At 39.1% G+C, this 18,076-nt stretch overlaps 1 protein-coding gene across 2 annotated transcripts; it reads right to left on the reverse strand.

Moving 5' to 3' along the window:
• Positions 1–61: 61 nt before the first annotated feature.
• Positions 62–17,253, reverse strand: LOC110067660 (regulator of G protein signaling 19-like). 2 transcript variants are annotated; one of them, XM_089279447.1, is made up of 8 exons: positions 17,132–17,253; positions 16,607–16,725; positions 10,751–10,831; positions 10,275–10,435; positions 6,456–6,518; positions 4,526–4,587; positions 2,758–2,924; positions 62–2,033 (listed from the first exon to the last, which is right to left on the reverse strand). In XM_089279447.1, exons 2-8 carry the CDS (start codon positions 16,625–16,627, stop codon positions 1,863–1,865), a joined length of 726 nt encoding a protein of 241 aa, XP_089135573.1. In that variant the 5' UTR covers positions 16,628–16,725; positions 17,132–17,253; the 3' UTR covers positions 62–1,862. The 2 variants fall into 2 exon arrangements, with proteins under 2 accessions (XP_089135573.1, XP_020630673.1); XM_020775014.2 differs by lacking the exon at positions 17,132–17,253 and adding an exon at positions 16,841–17,027.
• Positions 17,254–18,076: the final 823 nt, after the last annotated feature.

Raw genomic sequence — 18,076 nt, forward strand, 5'->3', positions numbered from 1 at the left:
CGAATAATATTTCCCCAATACAGGTTTACTTTCAAGAGTATTAAAAAGACCAAATCGAAAGCTAGGTATTTTTCAGTTTTATTTATTTACAGTTCATTGTTGGCATACATCACTAAATGTCCTTGAGTAAAAATGATCAGAAAAGGTTTCACAGATTGAACATAGCCACTCGGTCACTGCAAATGCCTTTCCATTAAAATTTCAATTTTCAAGTTTTCGTGTAGAAAGAATAGCTTCCCCTGTAATATATACATTTTATCTTAGACCTTCATCAAATAGTTTTTCATTTCACTACAATATTTTCAACGTTCTCGCCACGATGCTTGAACATTGGTATCATATTAAATACTTTTTTTAAAAAAAACTCTAAACATTTCTTTTATTCTTAGGAATGAACACCAATTTTCCTTTCGTACAGTAATCAAAGTTGATTCATATATTTATTACTTACTACACAATTGGTTTATGACTAGACCAAGGCCGCGTCCACACTACGCCGGAGGAATTTGAAAACGGAGGTTTCACTCTGAAAACGCATCAAATGTTTTCCGTCCACATCACGCCGGAGGAACTTAAAAACGCAACAATCACCGGTCATTTTGGATTTGTGTTTGAGGAAAACTCGATCAGGGAAATCACATGATTACCGTGACTACATCGTTTTCGAAAAGCTCCGTTTTCAAAATGCTTTCCATCTACACGAAAACGAAAAGCCGTCGTTCTCAAATTCCCCCGGTTTGAAGAGCATTTTCGACCGTTTTCGTGGCTGGTTAGTGTGGACGATAGGCCTAATCGTAGAAATAAAGCTGTGTTTTCAAATTTATCCGGCGCAGTGTGGACGCTGGCTAATGCGTCAAATGAATATTCAGAAACTCAGTAAATTCGACGGTTACTAAAACCGAGGCACACAGCCTGTAAAGTCGCGGGAAAACATGGCGCAATCGCACGAAGAGTTGCGTCGGCAAGATCACGAGGGTGTCAGATCTGCAACTGATTGACCAAAAAGACAACAGCTTAGGTTGTGGAGGATTGGATACCCAGATCGATACGTATAAACAGGAGCCATAATCCCCGATTATGGCTTCCGGTGTAAAGTAAATCGTGGTTCAGGCCCACGCTGAGAAAAACAAAAATAGGTCCGCAATGCATGCAGATAATAATCTACCATGATAGGTATGCAAAGTGTGCAGAGAGATAATTGCCTTATTAGATGTTGTGACCTCTAGTGACAGTATAGTTCCCGTAAGATGACATAGAGTCATGGTACAAGTCACGTGCAAGCACGTTGAAACACTACATTGATGTAACCTCCGGTAAATGAGATACTTCCTTATGGGGACACAGTCATGTTCCAAGCAACATTCTAACGCTTCAGCCATATCCGGCTCTAGAGAAGTGACACTTGTCATACCAACACAGCTAGATATGGTCTCTAAGACAGCCTTAAAACCGGTTCATCACATTTGGAAACTGGTTTTCCTCGCCAAGAATGTCTATACATGTATGTGACGTAAAAATTGCTATCACAGGATGTCTACCAACAAGCAGACCAAGATTGGGAGAAAAAGAAGATATTTGCATTACCCCCTAAAAGTAAGGGACTAACTAGCTTTTCACAGCATTCGTTAGTGCTACGAAAGACTGTCGCGTGAAACGACCCAACGCTCAAAGGACCAATTGTGAAGTAGCATGATATTTAACAGAATGCGCCAAGAAATATTCATCGGAACATTAAGACGCAAGGCCCGAAGTAAAAAACCGAGAAGAACGAGTCCCTTACTTTGTATTTTCATCTAATCGTACCATCGATCGCAGAATCTACTCAACAGAAAATAAGCTAGATACTATTCAAAATCACGTGATCAGTCGTTAGCCATCAGTAGGGCCTTGAAAACGTTCGACACTATGAATCTTGGGTAACAGTCCTGATACATGACGTAATACACGTGACGCTGAGCATTATCGTACACTGTTTGATCGGGTTCCTCCAACACGTCTTCAATCAGCTGCCGAGTTTTGTGGTCAATGCTGACCTATTGAACAGAGGTGAAATTAAAAACTTCATGAGTGGGTGTAGGCAAAAGAAGACGAGGTGGGAAAGGTTCAAGCCTTGTTGGTAAAGTTAAGTCTATTTCGAGTTTAGTGGCTAAGTTCGACAGAACTATGGTTTCCGTAGTATGGACGGGGTGCTAGCTAGTGCATTGTGCTCGTCAGTCCCAAACGGGAGTCAGCTCGAAAGCTACAAGGTTCCAAGTCTCAAAGTTCTCTGACAAATTAAGACATCCGATAATAAATTAAGCGCATTATAAGCTTAAATTTATTTTTTTGGCTTTCGCAAATCCGAGCATTAACTTATTTGTTTTGGCTTTCGCAAATCTGCTCATGTCAAAGTCCTTTTTCGGTATTCAACACACTGACTGTACAGATAAAATGTGGATCTGGAATCTCTGTTTGTGAGCAGGGCAGCATGTGGCCGGGCAGGTTTCAAGTGTTACCGTACCTAAATTCGCAATTAGCCAATCAGAAGCCGTGACTACTGTCCTGATATCCCCCGATATCAAGGCACTGACCCGATATGGCTATGACGTCATGGTCACTCGGCCGAATTTGGGTAGGCTCGTTTGGTCTAGCCATGGGTACTTTGTCTCGACTACGGCGAGACCAAACTGGCCTGATATGCCGCCGAAGCGTATCAAAAGGTACGAATAGATATAAATTGTACACAGGGCATTATTAATATAAACACTAGGTACACACCTCTTTAGGAGATTCCGATGATAGGTAATCACGGTAAATGGACTGTGCGAGTTCTTTGACGGCCGCCTGATCTGTTTCTTTCTTGAGTTTCTCCACCGCCAGCCAAAACAACAAGTTTTCCTCTGAGTATTGAGATTTCAGAAAATCATGGAAGATTTTCACACCAGCTAAAGAAGAGCGAAGAAAAAAAAAGAAAGAAATATTCTCGTTTAGTACTGCCTTGACCCATTTTTTTTCCTCTGAAAACTAAAAATCCGATTTACGGGTTCTAGGTTATTTCACGCTTTCTCGCCATCGATTCAATATATTGCCGTTACAACCTGACCACGAACACAAACGACTGCGTGATTATGGTACAGTCACGCAGATCACGCAAAGCAATGACGACGGCGACTGCGAGGACGACGCCAAGTGAAAAAATGAATTTATATTTTATCTTTGAATTTCGCAATTGTCTAGATCTATTCAGATCGCCTATCAGTCTCAGAAGTGCTCAAGCTAAAAATGTAACGCCAGCGTTAAATTCCAAATAAAAATACGAAAACTTAGCCGCGGTCGTTCGCGTTCTCCAAAATACGCCGAACTTAATTAGTCATTTCACGTTGTTGCTGTGCAGAGGACGGCTAAGAAATGTACAAAGATTTATAACGCACGTGCACAGCTATTGTTTAGCTCATTAAACCTTTTGTTTGGTGACGTTCTCATTGCCGTTGCCGTCGTGGTTTACTTAAGTTCCCTAATGGCTGGACTCGATACGTGACCAGGATATATTCTACATGCTTTGAGAAGAAGAGAATCGTCATGTACCCTGGTCCCAGAGTTTTTCTTGATTTTTTTCCGCATGAGATGAGACAGCCAAGAGAGCCGCGAATTTTTCTTGATTTTTTTCCGTATGAGATGAGACAGCCAGCTTCGCGACTTGTGTCCGCCGCTTCGCGGCTCCTCGCAGCTCTCTCACGCTGAGAAAAATCAAGAAAAACCTCTGGGACCAGGGTAATCATCATGCTGTCAACATACAAATTTCCTTCATGCTCTTCTTACTGGTCTGTACTGTTTTTTTCTTTGTTTGTTTGTTTGTTTGTTTGTTTGTTTGTTTGTTTGTTTTCGGTCTGGTCTGTACGGAAATACTAAGAGGGAACACTTTTAGCTACTTTTACAATCCCTTTTATTACTGCGTGTTTTGCAGTAACTGTCCTCTTGTGTTTTCCTCGCGCTCTTGCACTCATTTTCTGTCATCAATGGGTTGTTTGTTGAAAGCCTCCTACATACACAGACGCCCACTGATTACGTCCATTAGGTTAATTACGTAAGCGAGGTCAACAGGACGACGCGTGGGTGACGGCCAGGTGACCGAAAACATTGAAAATTTCACCTGAAGATTTTAGTGCCATTTTCTTGTAAATAATTTCTATTGCCCCTGTTTATCGATATCGTCGCCTCAGCTGCGACACACTTTTAACAGGACGGACAGATACATTTCATTAAACTAATGATGTAAATTAACACTTGCCCTAACCCTGGTACTCCCAACATTTCTCTCAATGATTTCTAAAACAAGAGATTGCTACTATCGTTGAGATCCCAGATACAGCTAACGTCCCGGCCTTTTTTACAGCGATCGAAACTATAACATAGAAACCAGTCTTTAATTGATGATTTTCGTTCTTCTCATTACCTGTCTGCTTGACAATGGAATGATATGGTAAGGAGAAGTTACGTGTTAATCTCTCAGCTGAATAAAATTCAAAAATTTACGAACTTCACTTACTTTTGCTCGTGAGTAGTTTTTCAAAACTTATTCCCCATTCTTGGACTTCCTCTCTGCTCGGTCTTGAAGAAGAAACAGAACGCAAATTAAACTTTATCTTCAATGTGGTCAAATAAATCTCCATTGCATTACGCGACTTGCATCTCATTGCATTGTATTGTAAGGCGCTTTGTTGTACCGTATTGTGTTGTGTTAGTTTTACACAAGAAAAAGAATAACAGAGTTAAAGTCTCACCATAACAAAATGCGATTATTTGAATAATGCAAGCGTTAAAAATCGTGAATCTTTCAGGTGAACTGAGGGCAAAAAATATGAAAAGAAAGGAAAGCGATCTTTCAATTCTTCAACAACTTCTTAAGCAATTAGTTGAATTACAAAACCGGAAATTGTGAAAAAAAATGAGGCTTTGCGAGTGGAAGCCATTCGTCACCTTTGAGATGCCAGTAAACACGATCTACCACTTAATACTGAGCTACGAAGGCACTTAGAGCTGGTCAAAAATGCCATAATATTTTTCGAAGTATTAGGAGGCATGCATTTACAATGGGCTTTGTTCTTGTCACGAGCTGCACGTGCCAGGCCACAAGTTCTCGAAGGGATTAAAATTTGCTTTAAATTTGCATAAACATTGAATCTGGGGAACAAAAACTAGCACACATTTAAGTTTCCATTGGCCTCAAGCCTCTAAAGTAAGCTGTCGGCTTTTTCTAATTCCAGAACACACCTCTACTAAAGCGTCGACTATTTAAGTGCGAGCTGGCCACATGGACTCTAAAGGCTATTGTGTCATTAGAACAAAGACCTTGCGAGGTTAACACTATACCATGGTAGTTTTAGGAAAGGCCTATTTATACCCGTAAAATTATAAATACAAAATGAGTTACACAATTTACGAGCAAAGAGTACAATAGAACTCGCAACCAACCCGCTGATATAAAGAAATATACGTTGGGATTCGGGAAAAAGTGTTTCTGTCCCAATCTTATTAAATATAATGTATCAGTCATTCTAATTCTTTGAATATTTGGCCCTACATCCAGACAATACCCACAATTTGACGAATTTATTTCTTCCCATCAGCCGTTCAGTTGAACTGCATTAACATTGGGTAAAGAAAATGGATTTTGAATCACGTACTCATTATCAAACCTTCCGTTTCCATAAACACACAAACAGCCCAACTGCATTGAGACGATTGACTTGATCAGTGAATGACGAAGCATTACAGTTAAGAACACTTCTTCCAGAGGTCCCGAGTGTTTTGAGAAACACTTGCGTTCGTTGTTAGCCAATGGTTTCCGCGAGTATCTTATCGAACATGAAAATAAACGCGATAACTGTGCGACAAACTTCTTGAACAAAACGTCACGGGATTGATAGCTGATCCGATATGACACAGCGCCGGTTTGACTCAAGTTTCAAGTAACAACCCTTCCGATTTTCATCCTTAAAATTTAAAACCAAAATATAATATTCCTCTGCTTCCGGCGTACTTCACTCATCCTTATGATCGTGTCGGACAAGCAGGTATGTACGCAATTTGAATCTTGCCTGTACAGAACAACTTAAGCTTAAAAAGATTTTCTTCTGCCGTTCTACATTAGAAGCTTTCTTTTTAGGTAAAAACTCAACGACGATAGAGCGAAGAACAAATTTTGTACAGCGAATGCAAGCGGTTAAAGAAATATCAACACGGCCGGCCGCTTCTCAATTCTTCCCACCTACAATAATCAGGGAAATTTCTCGTGAAGTAATCCCTGTTCCCACCTCAAGAGAAAGGCTTAATTTTTCAAGACATTCTGATAATTTTTGCCGTATTAATTCCAGCATGTTCCGGGGTCATGTCTTCCCTCGACGACGAAAAGAATAATTTAAATCACTGACACGCAACATTAACTGAAGAAATAAAAAAAATTCCATTCAACTTACTTGGGGTTGTATTTATTGTTTGGTGATGTCTCCATGCTTCCAACTCTAAATCGACGGGCAGGACTGTTGACAAAACGGAGAGATAAAAAAGAAAGATATATTAGTCGACATAATAGTCAGTTTAGACAGATCCCAGTCGACAGATCGGCAAAAACAATTCGAGCAAACAAACCGGTATCTACGTTTTATGATACTGAAATGTCGCGGTTGGGTGAAAATGATTTACATTTCGTAGCGGAATACCCTTGACATGTGAGTTTATTTTTCGCGTCGAACCAACACGAAACCTTCACCGCACAGATAATGAATGCTAAACTTGAAAAGTTGGGATTAGAAAAGTGTCCCACAGCGATTTCATGTAGCTTCGCGATTCAAAAGGTCTTTATTGAAACGTAATTTACAATCAGTTCCAATATTTCCCTTGAAATCGAGTCCCCTATGCGTCAACATCTGACCATACCATTCACCGATCGTGGTTTTAAGTTCAGTTTGATTTGACAGCCTTAAAAATCCTCTTAAAAGAAAGAGATTTATCCAGATTTCCTGCCTTTTATTAGCAAAGGGATTACAGAGACTGGAAGCAGTGAACGCAAAGTATTTAGATTAAAGACGACAGCCAGAAAGAAAGCTTCACATATATTACATTTATAGTTGAAAACAGGAGATCAGTGGTCGATGCAATAAAATCCACTGCAGGCGACCCATTAGGGATGCAACAGGGATTGATGACTCGTTCTTTTAAATTCATTTCCGCTTTGTTTTGGTAGGATGTGGAAACATTTTACAGATATTAAACATTCTACGAACGTAAACTTACTCTAAAATGACATACCAACAACTTTTTATTTTCGTCCCACTGAACGCTTAGAATAGAACTAGTGATAACCCCAATTAGTGGATAACATCGATGACAACAATCCATATCAATCGAAAATAGAAAAACCTCAAAATTCCAAACTATTAATTTTCGTACAGACTTTAGGTGTTGAATGTAACGATTCATGGAGAATGTAACCAACATCTTTATATTTATATTGAGATCTCAGTTTTCAGAAATATCTACTGCAGAATACTAAAAAAAGTAGAAGAAATCACTCCCTCGCGGTTGGTCCATTGGTGTTTCACCAACTCTTCAGATGATGCGATATTAAAAGGCAATAAAACGTCTTCTTCCCCAGGGTCCCCCAAAACGATAAACGCCTCAGGTCTATAAAATAATTGGAGGAGGGTCTATTTAGAACATTCTGGTACATTGTACAATGTACTAAAATTAAGCGGATTAGAACCCAAGTCACATGAGATTCTGGAGTTCTGTACATTTAATAACGCACGTACGTTTATCTTACATTCCGTACAAAAAATTGCTTTACGGTCTTGCTGCTGTTCTTGTCATAACAATAAAAGCATACTTATTGATCCCCCTTCCCTCTTTTCTCGGCCAAAGTTACAATCAGTTCAAGCATACTTTTAAACTTGAGGAACAATTAATTTACAATACAAAAATACAATCGTGAAATCAGAGAGTCTTAATTGTGTTACTAATGAGGGTCACTAACCCTATAAAGTTTCCTTTCTTTCTGGGAATTCTGCAAGGTCAGCTGCTCTCAGATACAGAGAAAGAGAGTTTTACTTCAGATCTTGCCTGGACACGATATTAATATAGATCAACAAACGACAGACGTGAAATGACAATTGCATTTAAGACTGTGTAGATTCCTGCCGACACGTGTACTCCTCGAGTTAAAAGTAAATCGAGAATTCATATTTTGGACAAGTAATCTGGCGCCAGGAAATACATACACTTCAATCCCATTGTCACACCCCTTTTAAAAATAGAGAATGGCGTCAACTCGAAATTGAACGTGTTATGGAATGGATCTGCGAGATCAGGTTTTGGATCTTCACGAAAACTGCATGTAGCCAAGAGCAAATTAAACCAGAGATTAAAGAGAAAAATAAGTTCAGAAAAAAAAAATGACCCAAGACTTCAGCGCCAGATACGAACCCTGCACTGCAGCACTCTATCAAGTGAGCTTTGGGGCCGCCAGCATGTCCTTAACGATGTTTTTTTTGTTATTATTTCCGTTACACGATGTGACTGGGATAATGCACACATGAAATAAATTCAATATCACAAAGCCAGATAATACTACAAGCCCGATTACTCTACACCACAGCGCAGCTTGAATAAAATCGGAACCTGAGTCTATTCTATGCATGCTCCGACCATTCAAGTAGATAGTCCAAACACACATAATAGACACCGTTACCTATTTTATTCAAGCTGTGGTGTAGAGTAATCGGGCGTGTAGTATATATCCAAACTCAGGCGTAAATGGGCCGCGAAACCAAAAACATGTGCTCTGCGTCAAACGCTGTCTTCTGAAGATTTTACCGCTCTATTATCGTGCACCTCTGCGGTTATGTAACAGTGCAACGCCGAATCTAGAGAGGTTTACACAGATTTGAACGTGAAGAATTCTCGCTAGGCTAAACTTTAGAAGGCCTCAGCCGAGGCCCATTGCCAAGAACTTTTATCAAGGGTCATCATTAAGGGCCATTATCGAGTACAATAAACAAGAGTCATTACAAAGGGTCATTATCGCGGCGAAGCATCACCAAGGGCCATTATGAAGGGTGATTATTGAGGACTGTTGCGGTCAAGAGCCATTATCAACAGACATTATCAAATACCATTGTTAGAGTGAAGTGGACTTTAAAGTTGGTCACGTTTGTCAAAGATTGGAAAAATATTTCAGTAAAGTCGTGTCCACTGAAGAACTAGACCTAGAATTCAAGATAAAAAGCTCTCGCCGGCCACTTCAACGTTTAGACAGAAATGTCTCCAGCTCAAAACCCAGTTCCGGCTGATAGTTTTAGTACGTAGAGAATAAATGATGATCCGAGAATGTTCACTGTGTCGAAATTCAGTCAACAATTTCGGTAAGAACTATACCATTATCAGACTAGAATATGCGTACAAGATAACAAGATAGCTCTTAAATACGGTGTTAATAACAATGAAGACACAAAACAAAAAGTAATACTCATGAGAAAAGGCCAAGATCTTGCTGGATTTGAGTCCTTTGGTGAGGGAAGTTGCCAGGCGTTTGATGTAATATGGCTCTTTGTATAGGAGAAGATTCCACTTGCTGTCGCAATTATCATTAGACTGAGAAAGCAATTAGAATCTTCCCCTATTAAGCTACGCGACAATGTGACAAGGGGAGGAGACCTCGGAAAACTGAACAATGACTTCTTGAAGCAAAGAGATTTGTCACCGGGTACTATACCAAAGACTTTTGTCTTGCATTTCAGTGGTTGCTTACGAAATATTGAGACGTATCATCTCTTGTTTTGAATACATTTCTTTTGACATCAGTTTTCCATACCAGTGTTTCAGGTGAGTTACTGTTTTTCGCTGGAGTTGATCTAAAGTTGAGGGTATCATCCGATGTTAATCTGAGCTTCATTCCTACTGGAAAGCGTCATTGAAATCATGACAACGTACGCGAAGAGACTGGAAGCAAGAGTTGTACCCAAGCTTCTTAAAGCTCTCAAGAAAATAACTCTGGATGCGATCGAGATTTAGGCCATTTCCGAGTTCCCTCTGCCTCTGTTTCAAAACGAGGCTTCGTTCAAGACTTTTCATGCGAAGATGACGTTTGATTTGCATGAAAATGAATCTGTAGTGGGAGCAAATTTTCTTATGAGCGATTTCGCACGAATACTCGTTTTGACGCAGAGGTAAAAGGCACCAATGAAATGGCCTATTACAACGTATGACAGCACGAAATAACAGGAAGGAGCTCTATTTACCAGTACCAATCACAGGAACAACAGAAACACCAGCACAGACAGCAGTAATGATCTTTCCGCCTGGAGAATATCGCGGGCTGACGCGTAACTTCCTCGAACTCAAGCGTCGCCTTCTTGATGTTCGTCTCTGTGAGGTAAATTTCCAGCTGTGTGTTGGTACTCTGAAGGACAGCAAAAGTTGTTCTTCATAAACGAATACTATGGATATCTTTCTTATAACACTACCAGACTCACTAAACTACAAAGACTTAAAAGATGTGGCGTCGCGTTAGCGACGTTTAACGAACGAAATTCGCGGACTTAGACAATTTTCGCCCATTGACTTGACTGTAGGGAACCATGGTAGTTGCGTTCATCATCTTGGACTGAATATTTGTTTTGATAAATACAACTACCATGATTGCCTGCTGATGTGTGTCATAGAGGGAACTGGGAATGCGTGATGTGAGTGAAGGAGACCTTTCTTAGCTACTCACTCTCGTTCTGTCGTTTTCAATCGGTTCACTGAAGTCGTAATACCATGACGTATCCGGCTTTCTACTCTGCACTGATTCAGTCTGCAACAAAGAAAACTGTATCAGTCCATGTCCGTGAAATTTCCGTCAAATATTCTTTGTATCTTCATCTAAAAAACTGTAGGAGAAAGTTGCGTGTTTGATGAGCCACTTCGCGGAGCGATCACTATCGTCTGATGGTTGCCTGTTGGCGGTCTCTCGCTTGATAGTGCCCACGCGAGATCTCACCACAATGTCAGTTTTGGCCCATGACGACAAAGAGAATTTTAGTGGTGAACTGTAACTTAAGATAAGACTGTAGACTCCGCCCTTTACTAAAAGAGTATTTAATTAACGCGGGATCAACGTGGTCCGAAAGAAAAAAGCGTTTGATAATATCCAAGGCAAGCTGTAGAAATTTCCTACAAGTTTTAATCAAGATAACCCAGAAGAAAGCAAAGAAATTGTAATGAACGTCATTTTTTACCATGTACTGTTTATCTTGAGGGCGATTACCCCTCAGATCAATTATTTGCATTGTATAAAGATAAGAGTCCATACAGCATGAAAACATGAATAATAATGTAATGAGCCTCGACATGTGTTAAAAGGTTGACAAAAGCAGTATTTTATACTGCGCTGCGTCAAAAAGTCTACGATTATTTCAATCAGGGAAATATGTTTTAAAGAATCAACTAATCCGGACGAAACAATCTATAAATATTCCATTCTGATTGTGAAGTAAAGTACAATGTAATACAATACAGTAAAATACAGTACAGTACAGGAAAAAACGAAAAGCAAATCTTAATAATGGGACGCAACGAGGTATGCTGCAGGGCCGACCAAATTGCGAAGTATAGAACTTTTTTCGTACAGTTTGCTTCAGCCGTGCACGTCATCTTGTCAAAAAATTCTGGTGATTTACAACCTGCTGTTTGAACAAAGAAATTAACTAATTTCTTCATCGGTTGAAAAAGAAATTGACATTTCAGCAACGCGAAGAAAATACAGAAGGAATTTCCACGTAATCGGTGAAAAGTTCATTATGGTAGATAAAAAGTGCTCTTTCCAAACAGGCTAACACAAAGACTTTCAACAAATGCACGGCTTGTAATCAGTGATAACTAATTTCTGTTTATCTATTGCTTTTAGCCGATTCATTTTAATCAAGCATAATTATGTCGCGTTAGTGAAAAGTTGCTTTGGACGCAAAACATCTGCGTCAGGCATGTTGCTACGAAAGGCGCTAGAACGAAAAGCTAGCTTATCGCGAATGAACCTCAACCACAAACATCGTTCCGGCGAACATAGAATCGAAATGATTTTCTTCGATGCGTTTACATTGACAGTAAAAAGAGGGGAACTTGCAGAAAGCAAAAGCTGTTCTCCCCGAGAACACACTGAGCTAATAAAAACCTCATTATCAGAAAAGGGATTTGGAAAAAGATTTCTTTCATCTCGATAGCTACAGATCCAGCAGCAATCTAATCATGACATTTTCTACCAAGGAAAATGAAGTATAGTTTGGGACTTTTCGCCAAAGCTACTAACTGGAAATCATGGACAAAATCCTGAGGTTTATTCATAAAAATTTAACCCAAATCCAGGATTATTTTCCTTGGTCCGTTGTTTATGTTTATTTGATGCTGTATACCGGAGCTGCTTTTGCAATTTGTAATTCTCATTCAAACAAAAACATTTCGAATTTTGATTTTTTTTTTCTTTTATATACCAGTACGAACCCGCTTTGAAAAGAGCCGTGGAAATTATTTTTTCTGTACGCTATTTCATGGTCGCTCGTGACAATTTCAACGCCGGTTTTCCATAAAGATACGATGATAAACAAATAGCGACAAAGAGAAAACAAAAATCACGTCTTTTACCTCGAATACAAGATCTTTTTTCCGCCGTTCCTTTCTTCGTTTACCGGGGATCTGGCCTGGGTAGGTATAGCAACGATTTTAGCTGGCAAGGAATCTTTTTATCTCCATATCGATCGTTTGGCGAAGACAGGAGTGTGATCAGCAATTGTCAAGTCGGGATACAATCATCTTGCGAACCAATCACAGCTTCGGTAAATTTACATCGTTGTTTTCTTTTAAACAAAAGGGGATCTGATTAGTGGTCAAACAAATGTTTCAGAGGTTTGAAGAAAATTATGTAGTCCATAGAAGAGGATCATTCATCTGATTCATTCCTGAGGCGATATCACACAGTCAACTACAAAGAAAAATTTGTAATCTGTGTAGCTAGATCGAATCAATGTGTCATTGTAAAGGATTTTAATGAAGACTGATGGAGGTACGGTGAAATGGACAGTAACCATTCTATGCAGCTGCCGCTAGGATTTTGCTAAGATTTAATTTGCGCGATGCTTCAGTGGCACTTTTTTCAGCTGTTTCTTATTGGTTAGTGAAAATTCTCTTTACCTTCAATTAACAGCCATGGTACAGTGAGCAAAATGGGTTTACTCTTTTGCTCTTTATTTTAAGCAAACCTCCACCTCCGTCCGGCATACAACCAACGACACTGGTTTGGAGAGGAGATTTTTCTCGTTACCTTTCATTGCTAAAAGCAAAATCACTCCACAGCTGATCACCCAAAGAGCTACGAAGATTTCAGACTTGAGGCGAAGTTGACCCGATGATGACGAAAGATGACGAAACAAACTTCAAAGTGCTCGGGCCACTTCGGATTGGAACTGACAGGAGTCGGAAACTCTTCGAGTTACGTTAGCGATGTTTGTTCAGAAGTATCACAAGTTCCTTCGATTGAATTCAATTTCACAAAAAAACGCACGCTTACCAAAAAACGTTGTTCAGATTTCAGAGAAGAAAACAAAATTACGACAAAATGCTAACTTTGTATTCACGGTATCAGCAGTTCATGAGTTAACCATAAGTCTGCAAATTAGAATTAGTCGCTTTTTACCAACAAGCTAAAAAACCTCACACCATATTCACAGATTAACTAGAATATTTTACAGTTTTTATAGAACCTAAAAAGTATCGTGACTTTGTCGTAAGAAGAAGTAAACAACTGTAATTGCACACGAAGATCTATACGTCACTAAAAAATTGACTACAAAAACTGACAAATAATTTTAATGTCCAACGTTTCTGTCCATAATGCACACGCCAAATTTTTTTCTTCGATGCGAAAAACCCGAAACCAAATGTGAAAGGCTCTAAGAGATCAGCGGTGAGGCTTCGAACAGAAACAACTACAAAAAAAGAAAAAAAACAAAAAAAACTGCATTTCCGCTCAGGAAAAAAGAAAAAATGCTCCCTACTTTTTCACGTAATTGGGATTTCACTCAGAAGATAACAACAACACCTCGACGACAAAAGAATGCTGCAGTACGGTACGTTTTTCCTCAGACCTACAGATGGGATCCTGTGTACAAATTCATGTAACAGGCGCGTAATGTCATACTTTCAAAACACGAGTCGTGACAGGGGCCATACTCGGGATGGCTCCTATTCGTGACGATTCCTTTTTCCTTACACCACGCACCTCACACGTCGCACGTGAGGAAACTTTTATCAAGGTTTATAAAAATCTCACATAGACAACCCACGTTTAACCAAACACGTGTTACTACTCAACAGCACCGAAGCTCTCTTAGTGTTCCTTTCAAGAAAGAATCCGAGCATTAAGTTTCGATAACCTGTTTCGGAAAAGCTTCGACCCGGTAATTTTGGTGTTGTTGTGCGGTACCCCTATAAACTTATAATTTTTGACCAAAATATGTGTTTTTTTGATACTCTATTTCAGACCTGACCCAAACATTAATCCCCTAATTCAGACTTCTGAACTAATTTAGTATAAACCTACAATCCTTCTTTCACGAATGCCGTTCTCTTATTGGCTCCGTTACTCACTATCTATTCTGTTGTAGATAATGAGCAGCCTAGCAGTGTGCGGTTGTTAACAATTCAAATGGCGGCCGCTTCATGGCGTTTTCAGTCGATGTGTCTGTGAAGAAGATAGTAGATTTATACTAAAACAATTCGATTCTTCGCTCGATTTCTAAGCGCGATTAAAATCTCGAGCTCATAATCTAATTGTTAATTAATATACACGTCTCCGGTTCAGGTAACCAGAAATGGCTTTAATTGGCGTGAACATTTGTGAAGAGGAGTCGAAGAGGCTTGCAATTCTTCAGTTGTAATGGGTCATATTATTATTAACTAGCCAGAGTGCAAAAGATCCAAATCTATACCCTATTTCAGGCCAAGATCGCTCGAATACCATACCCTTGGCGCCGCACATAGCTATTTAGTTGATGTAAGGGAGTATCTCCTTCCCTCTCCACTGGTTTTCAAACATAACCCTGACGTTACCTTGGCAGGAGTAAAAGATATTTTATGTTCCGTACACACTTCAAGTTTACAGAATCATTTCGGTCCGAAGACATCAGTGTTATACATTAGCGATCAACTCTAGCAACCTTCGGAGAGAACTTTAAATAGCAGCATCACGAATTAAATTTGAGGAAACGCTTTTTCAGAATGTTAAGTAATCGGAATATTTACCTGCATGGGCAAGTTCATTTACACAACTTGCGACATCTACAAATTACTTTTTTGAAATAGAATTCAAGTTTCGGTTTTTTTGTTGTGCAAATCTTAAAAATATGAATTTATAAACGCGAGAAACTAGTATAAAAACAAGCCGTTCAGCCCTAGGGGCCGTTAAATAATTTTATGCTGTGACTAGAGACCTCCGTGTGATATAATATTGATATTCTGCACAATGGCAATACCTTTTTTTTTTATATATATTTTTCTTTTGTTGCATTGCAACTTAAAATGTCAAAATGCGACGACTGACTTGTCAATGATTCTGACATGAAGCGCAATACAGCTTTACCTATACAAGAAATTGCCCTTTTTATTTTATAAAAACAACGTCATAGACGAAAAAAATTAAAATATTCACAGCTTAAAGCGGCATTCCATATTTTATTTATTTTCTAAGTGGGTAGAATTTTCCTGTACCGCCTGGAATAATTTACCGAATTATTTAAAATAAAGTTAGTATATCAAAAGCAAAGCCTTCGTCTTAATCTACTCGAAAGCGCAAATGCGCTTTCGTTAATTCGATGGAGAAACATTTGTTGACTTTCGAGGGAAACTCGAAGAGTGATCTAACCATTTGCATGTTGGTAGGAAAAAAACAGTGACAGATGTTCAGTCCGGAAAATATATTTAATTTACAGAACAATCATGGAAATTTGTTCGTCAAATGGCTTATTCTCAGCTTGCAGATATGAGAATTGGTCTGATGGTTTAAAAGGAAGAAAACGACCGCAATTTTCTTTTTTTTTACACCTTTCTTTGGCTGCGCCGTGCGTTAAGTGACACAAGGCTCCACAATTATCAGTTCTGTCAATCTCTTACGGGTCTCACCTCCGTCGAAAGCGACATTCGTGTGAATTCTAGTATGTAATCTTCTTTAAAATATACATTGTTATCGTTGTGTTATATCGAATAATACGGCGAACACGGGGCGCCATTTTTGGCATTGAAATGAAAATAAAGCTTAAACCGCTTAAAACGCAAGATTATCCTTCGACGAAACAGTTTGCCACTTAAATCTGACTTAACACTTGGAGCGAGGGTAAACTATATTTTCCATTTCGTAATGCACTAAACTGCAGAGAAAATGTTTACGCAATTTTGTCTTCTCGATAAAATTAAAAAAAAAAAAGGTGTTCGGCGGTGTTCAATCACCATTGCAAGCTGCTGCCTAGAAAACCAAGGAAGTTAGAAAGACTACACATGCTAAAGTTACGTTGCTAAGAGAGAAGGTAACTCTCGTCTAACAAACCTTCCAGCTCCTTGAACTCATCACCTAGAGCGAAAAATGCACAAGGGGTTCTCCTTTCTTTAGACTGTTAAAATTTCCAAATCGGTCAGACCCCCGCCAAGAAAATGAACAACACAAATCTGTAAGGCAAATGGCAAGAGAATTATTTAGTTTAAGATCAAGGATACAAGAGGGAGGGAGATTTCTTACGGTGAGATGATCATTTAAAGTTCGCCTTGTCATGAACCATCTTACCTCGAGAGACCAGAGCTAAAGGTTTCGCTGGAAACTATGGTCAAATTTGCGGTTGATTCCGAACAGACGAGGTTCGTGTCTGAGATTCTAGCGTTTAAGTGGTTTTCCACGCAAATGGAACGAAAGCTGTACCTACTACTGAAACATCCGGTTAAAAGCACCTATGTCTCCACTAATCTATGCTAAAAAGGTGACATTTTCAGAAAGGGAAATGAAACTACTAAAATTTGCATAACACAAGAGCTTCATGCTTAGACGGCTGAAATGACTGACAGCAAGCGAAAAACGCACCTGACCAAGGCCTATACTTGAGAGTAGAACCTTAGCCAGGAAAACCTTTGAAGTGAGATAATCATGTAAGGTGTTATCTGAAGTCTGCTTTCGTTGATCCGACCTCTATGGCCAAAGAAGTAAATTTAAAATTTACTTTCCTACTTATTACATAATATTTATTTCTGTACAGCCCTGAATTAAGAAATTGAAAGACCACGTCGCTGTTTGTTTATACAGCTTAGAAAGCAAAATAGCAATTAGGTTAACTCTGGCCGGAAAATGAATAAAGTTTGTTTAGAAAGTTCGTGAAACATTCCATTAACTTTAGAATAGAAATAATTTGTTGGGTCTTTTGTATTGTCCTTTTGATTTTAACCTATCATTTTTTTCGCCTTTCGGAAAGCTCTTGTATTCTTAAAACAGACTTAACTTGAAAACAACACAGCCACCTGGCAAGGTTGTGTTTTGACAACAAGTAATTAAAGCCTGTTACCAGATCATGGCACTGTTTAAATTCATCTTCCTTCCAAGATTAAAATTTGCCCCACCGACAAGAATTGGCACTGTCTCAATTTAGCCTAGTAGGGGTCAGTACCAAAGAAAAACCTTAAAGGAATTTTGAAAACCGATAGAGACATCGATTACTTAAACATCAGCGAGTGGTATTTTTCCCCTCCGGGAAATACCAGCTATAAACACAACACCATCAAAACAAAACAGAGGAAGCCTCAACTGACATGCAACTGAAAATGAGAATTGTGCAGATAGTACTCGGGAGAGGGGAGCTCCCATGTGAAAAGGTCAGGGATGCTCCTCGTTTCGCTTAAGGAAGTAAATAGGGAATTTAGGTGGGGCGAAATGCTACTATTTTTAGCTGTCAAGGTATCTTTTAAGGTTGCAATTGAAGAAATCATGAATGTCACGGTCATTTTAAAGTGGTATCTGTATCTTTTAATTAGGGGT

The sequence above is a fragment of the Orbicella faveolata genome, unplaced genomic scaffold (assembly GCF_042242905.1).
Source record: "Orbicella faveolata isolate gen_17 unplaced genomic scaffold, um_ofav_v1 contig_47, whole genome shotgun sequence".
In the NCBI taxonomy this organism is placed as follows: domain Eukaryota; kingdom Metazoa; phylum Cnidaria; class Anthozoa; order Scleractinia; family Merulinidae; genus Orbicella; species Orbicella faveolata.

Coding starts and splice junctions, on each gene's coding strand:
- LOC110067660 (XM_089279447.1), bottom strand. CDS start 16,627: ATGAGTTCAAGGAGCTGGAAG. Junction 10,832..16,606: donor TGAGTTCAAGGAGCTGGAAG/GTTTGTTAGACG, acceptor TCTTTGTTGCAG/ACTGAATCAGTGCAGAGTAG. Junction 2,034..2,757: donor CATCGGAATCTCCTAAAGAG/GTGTGTACCTAG, acceptor TCTGTTCAATAG/GTCAGCATTGACCACAAAAC.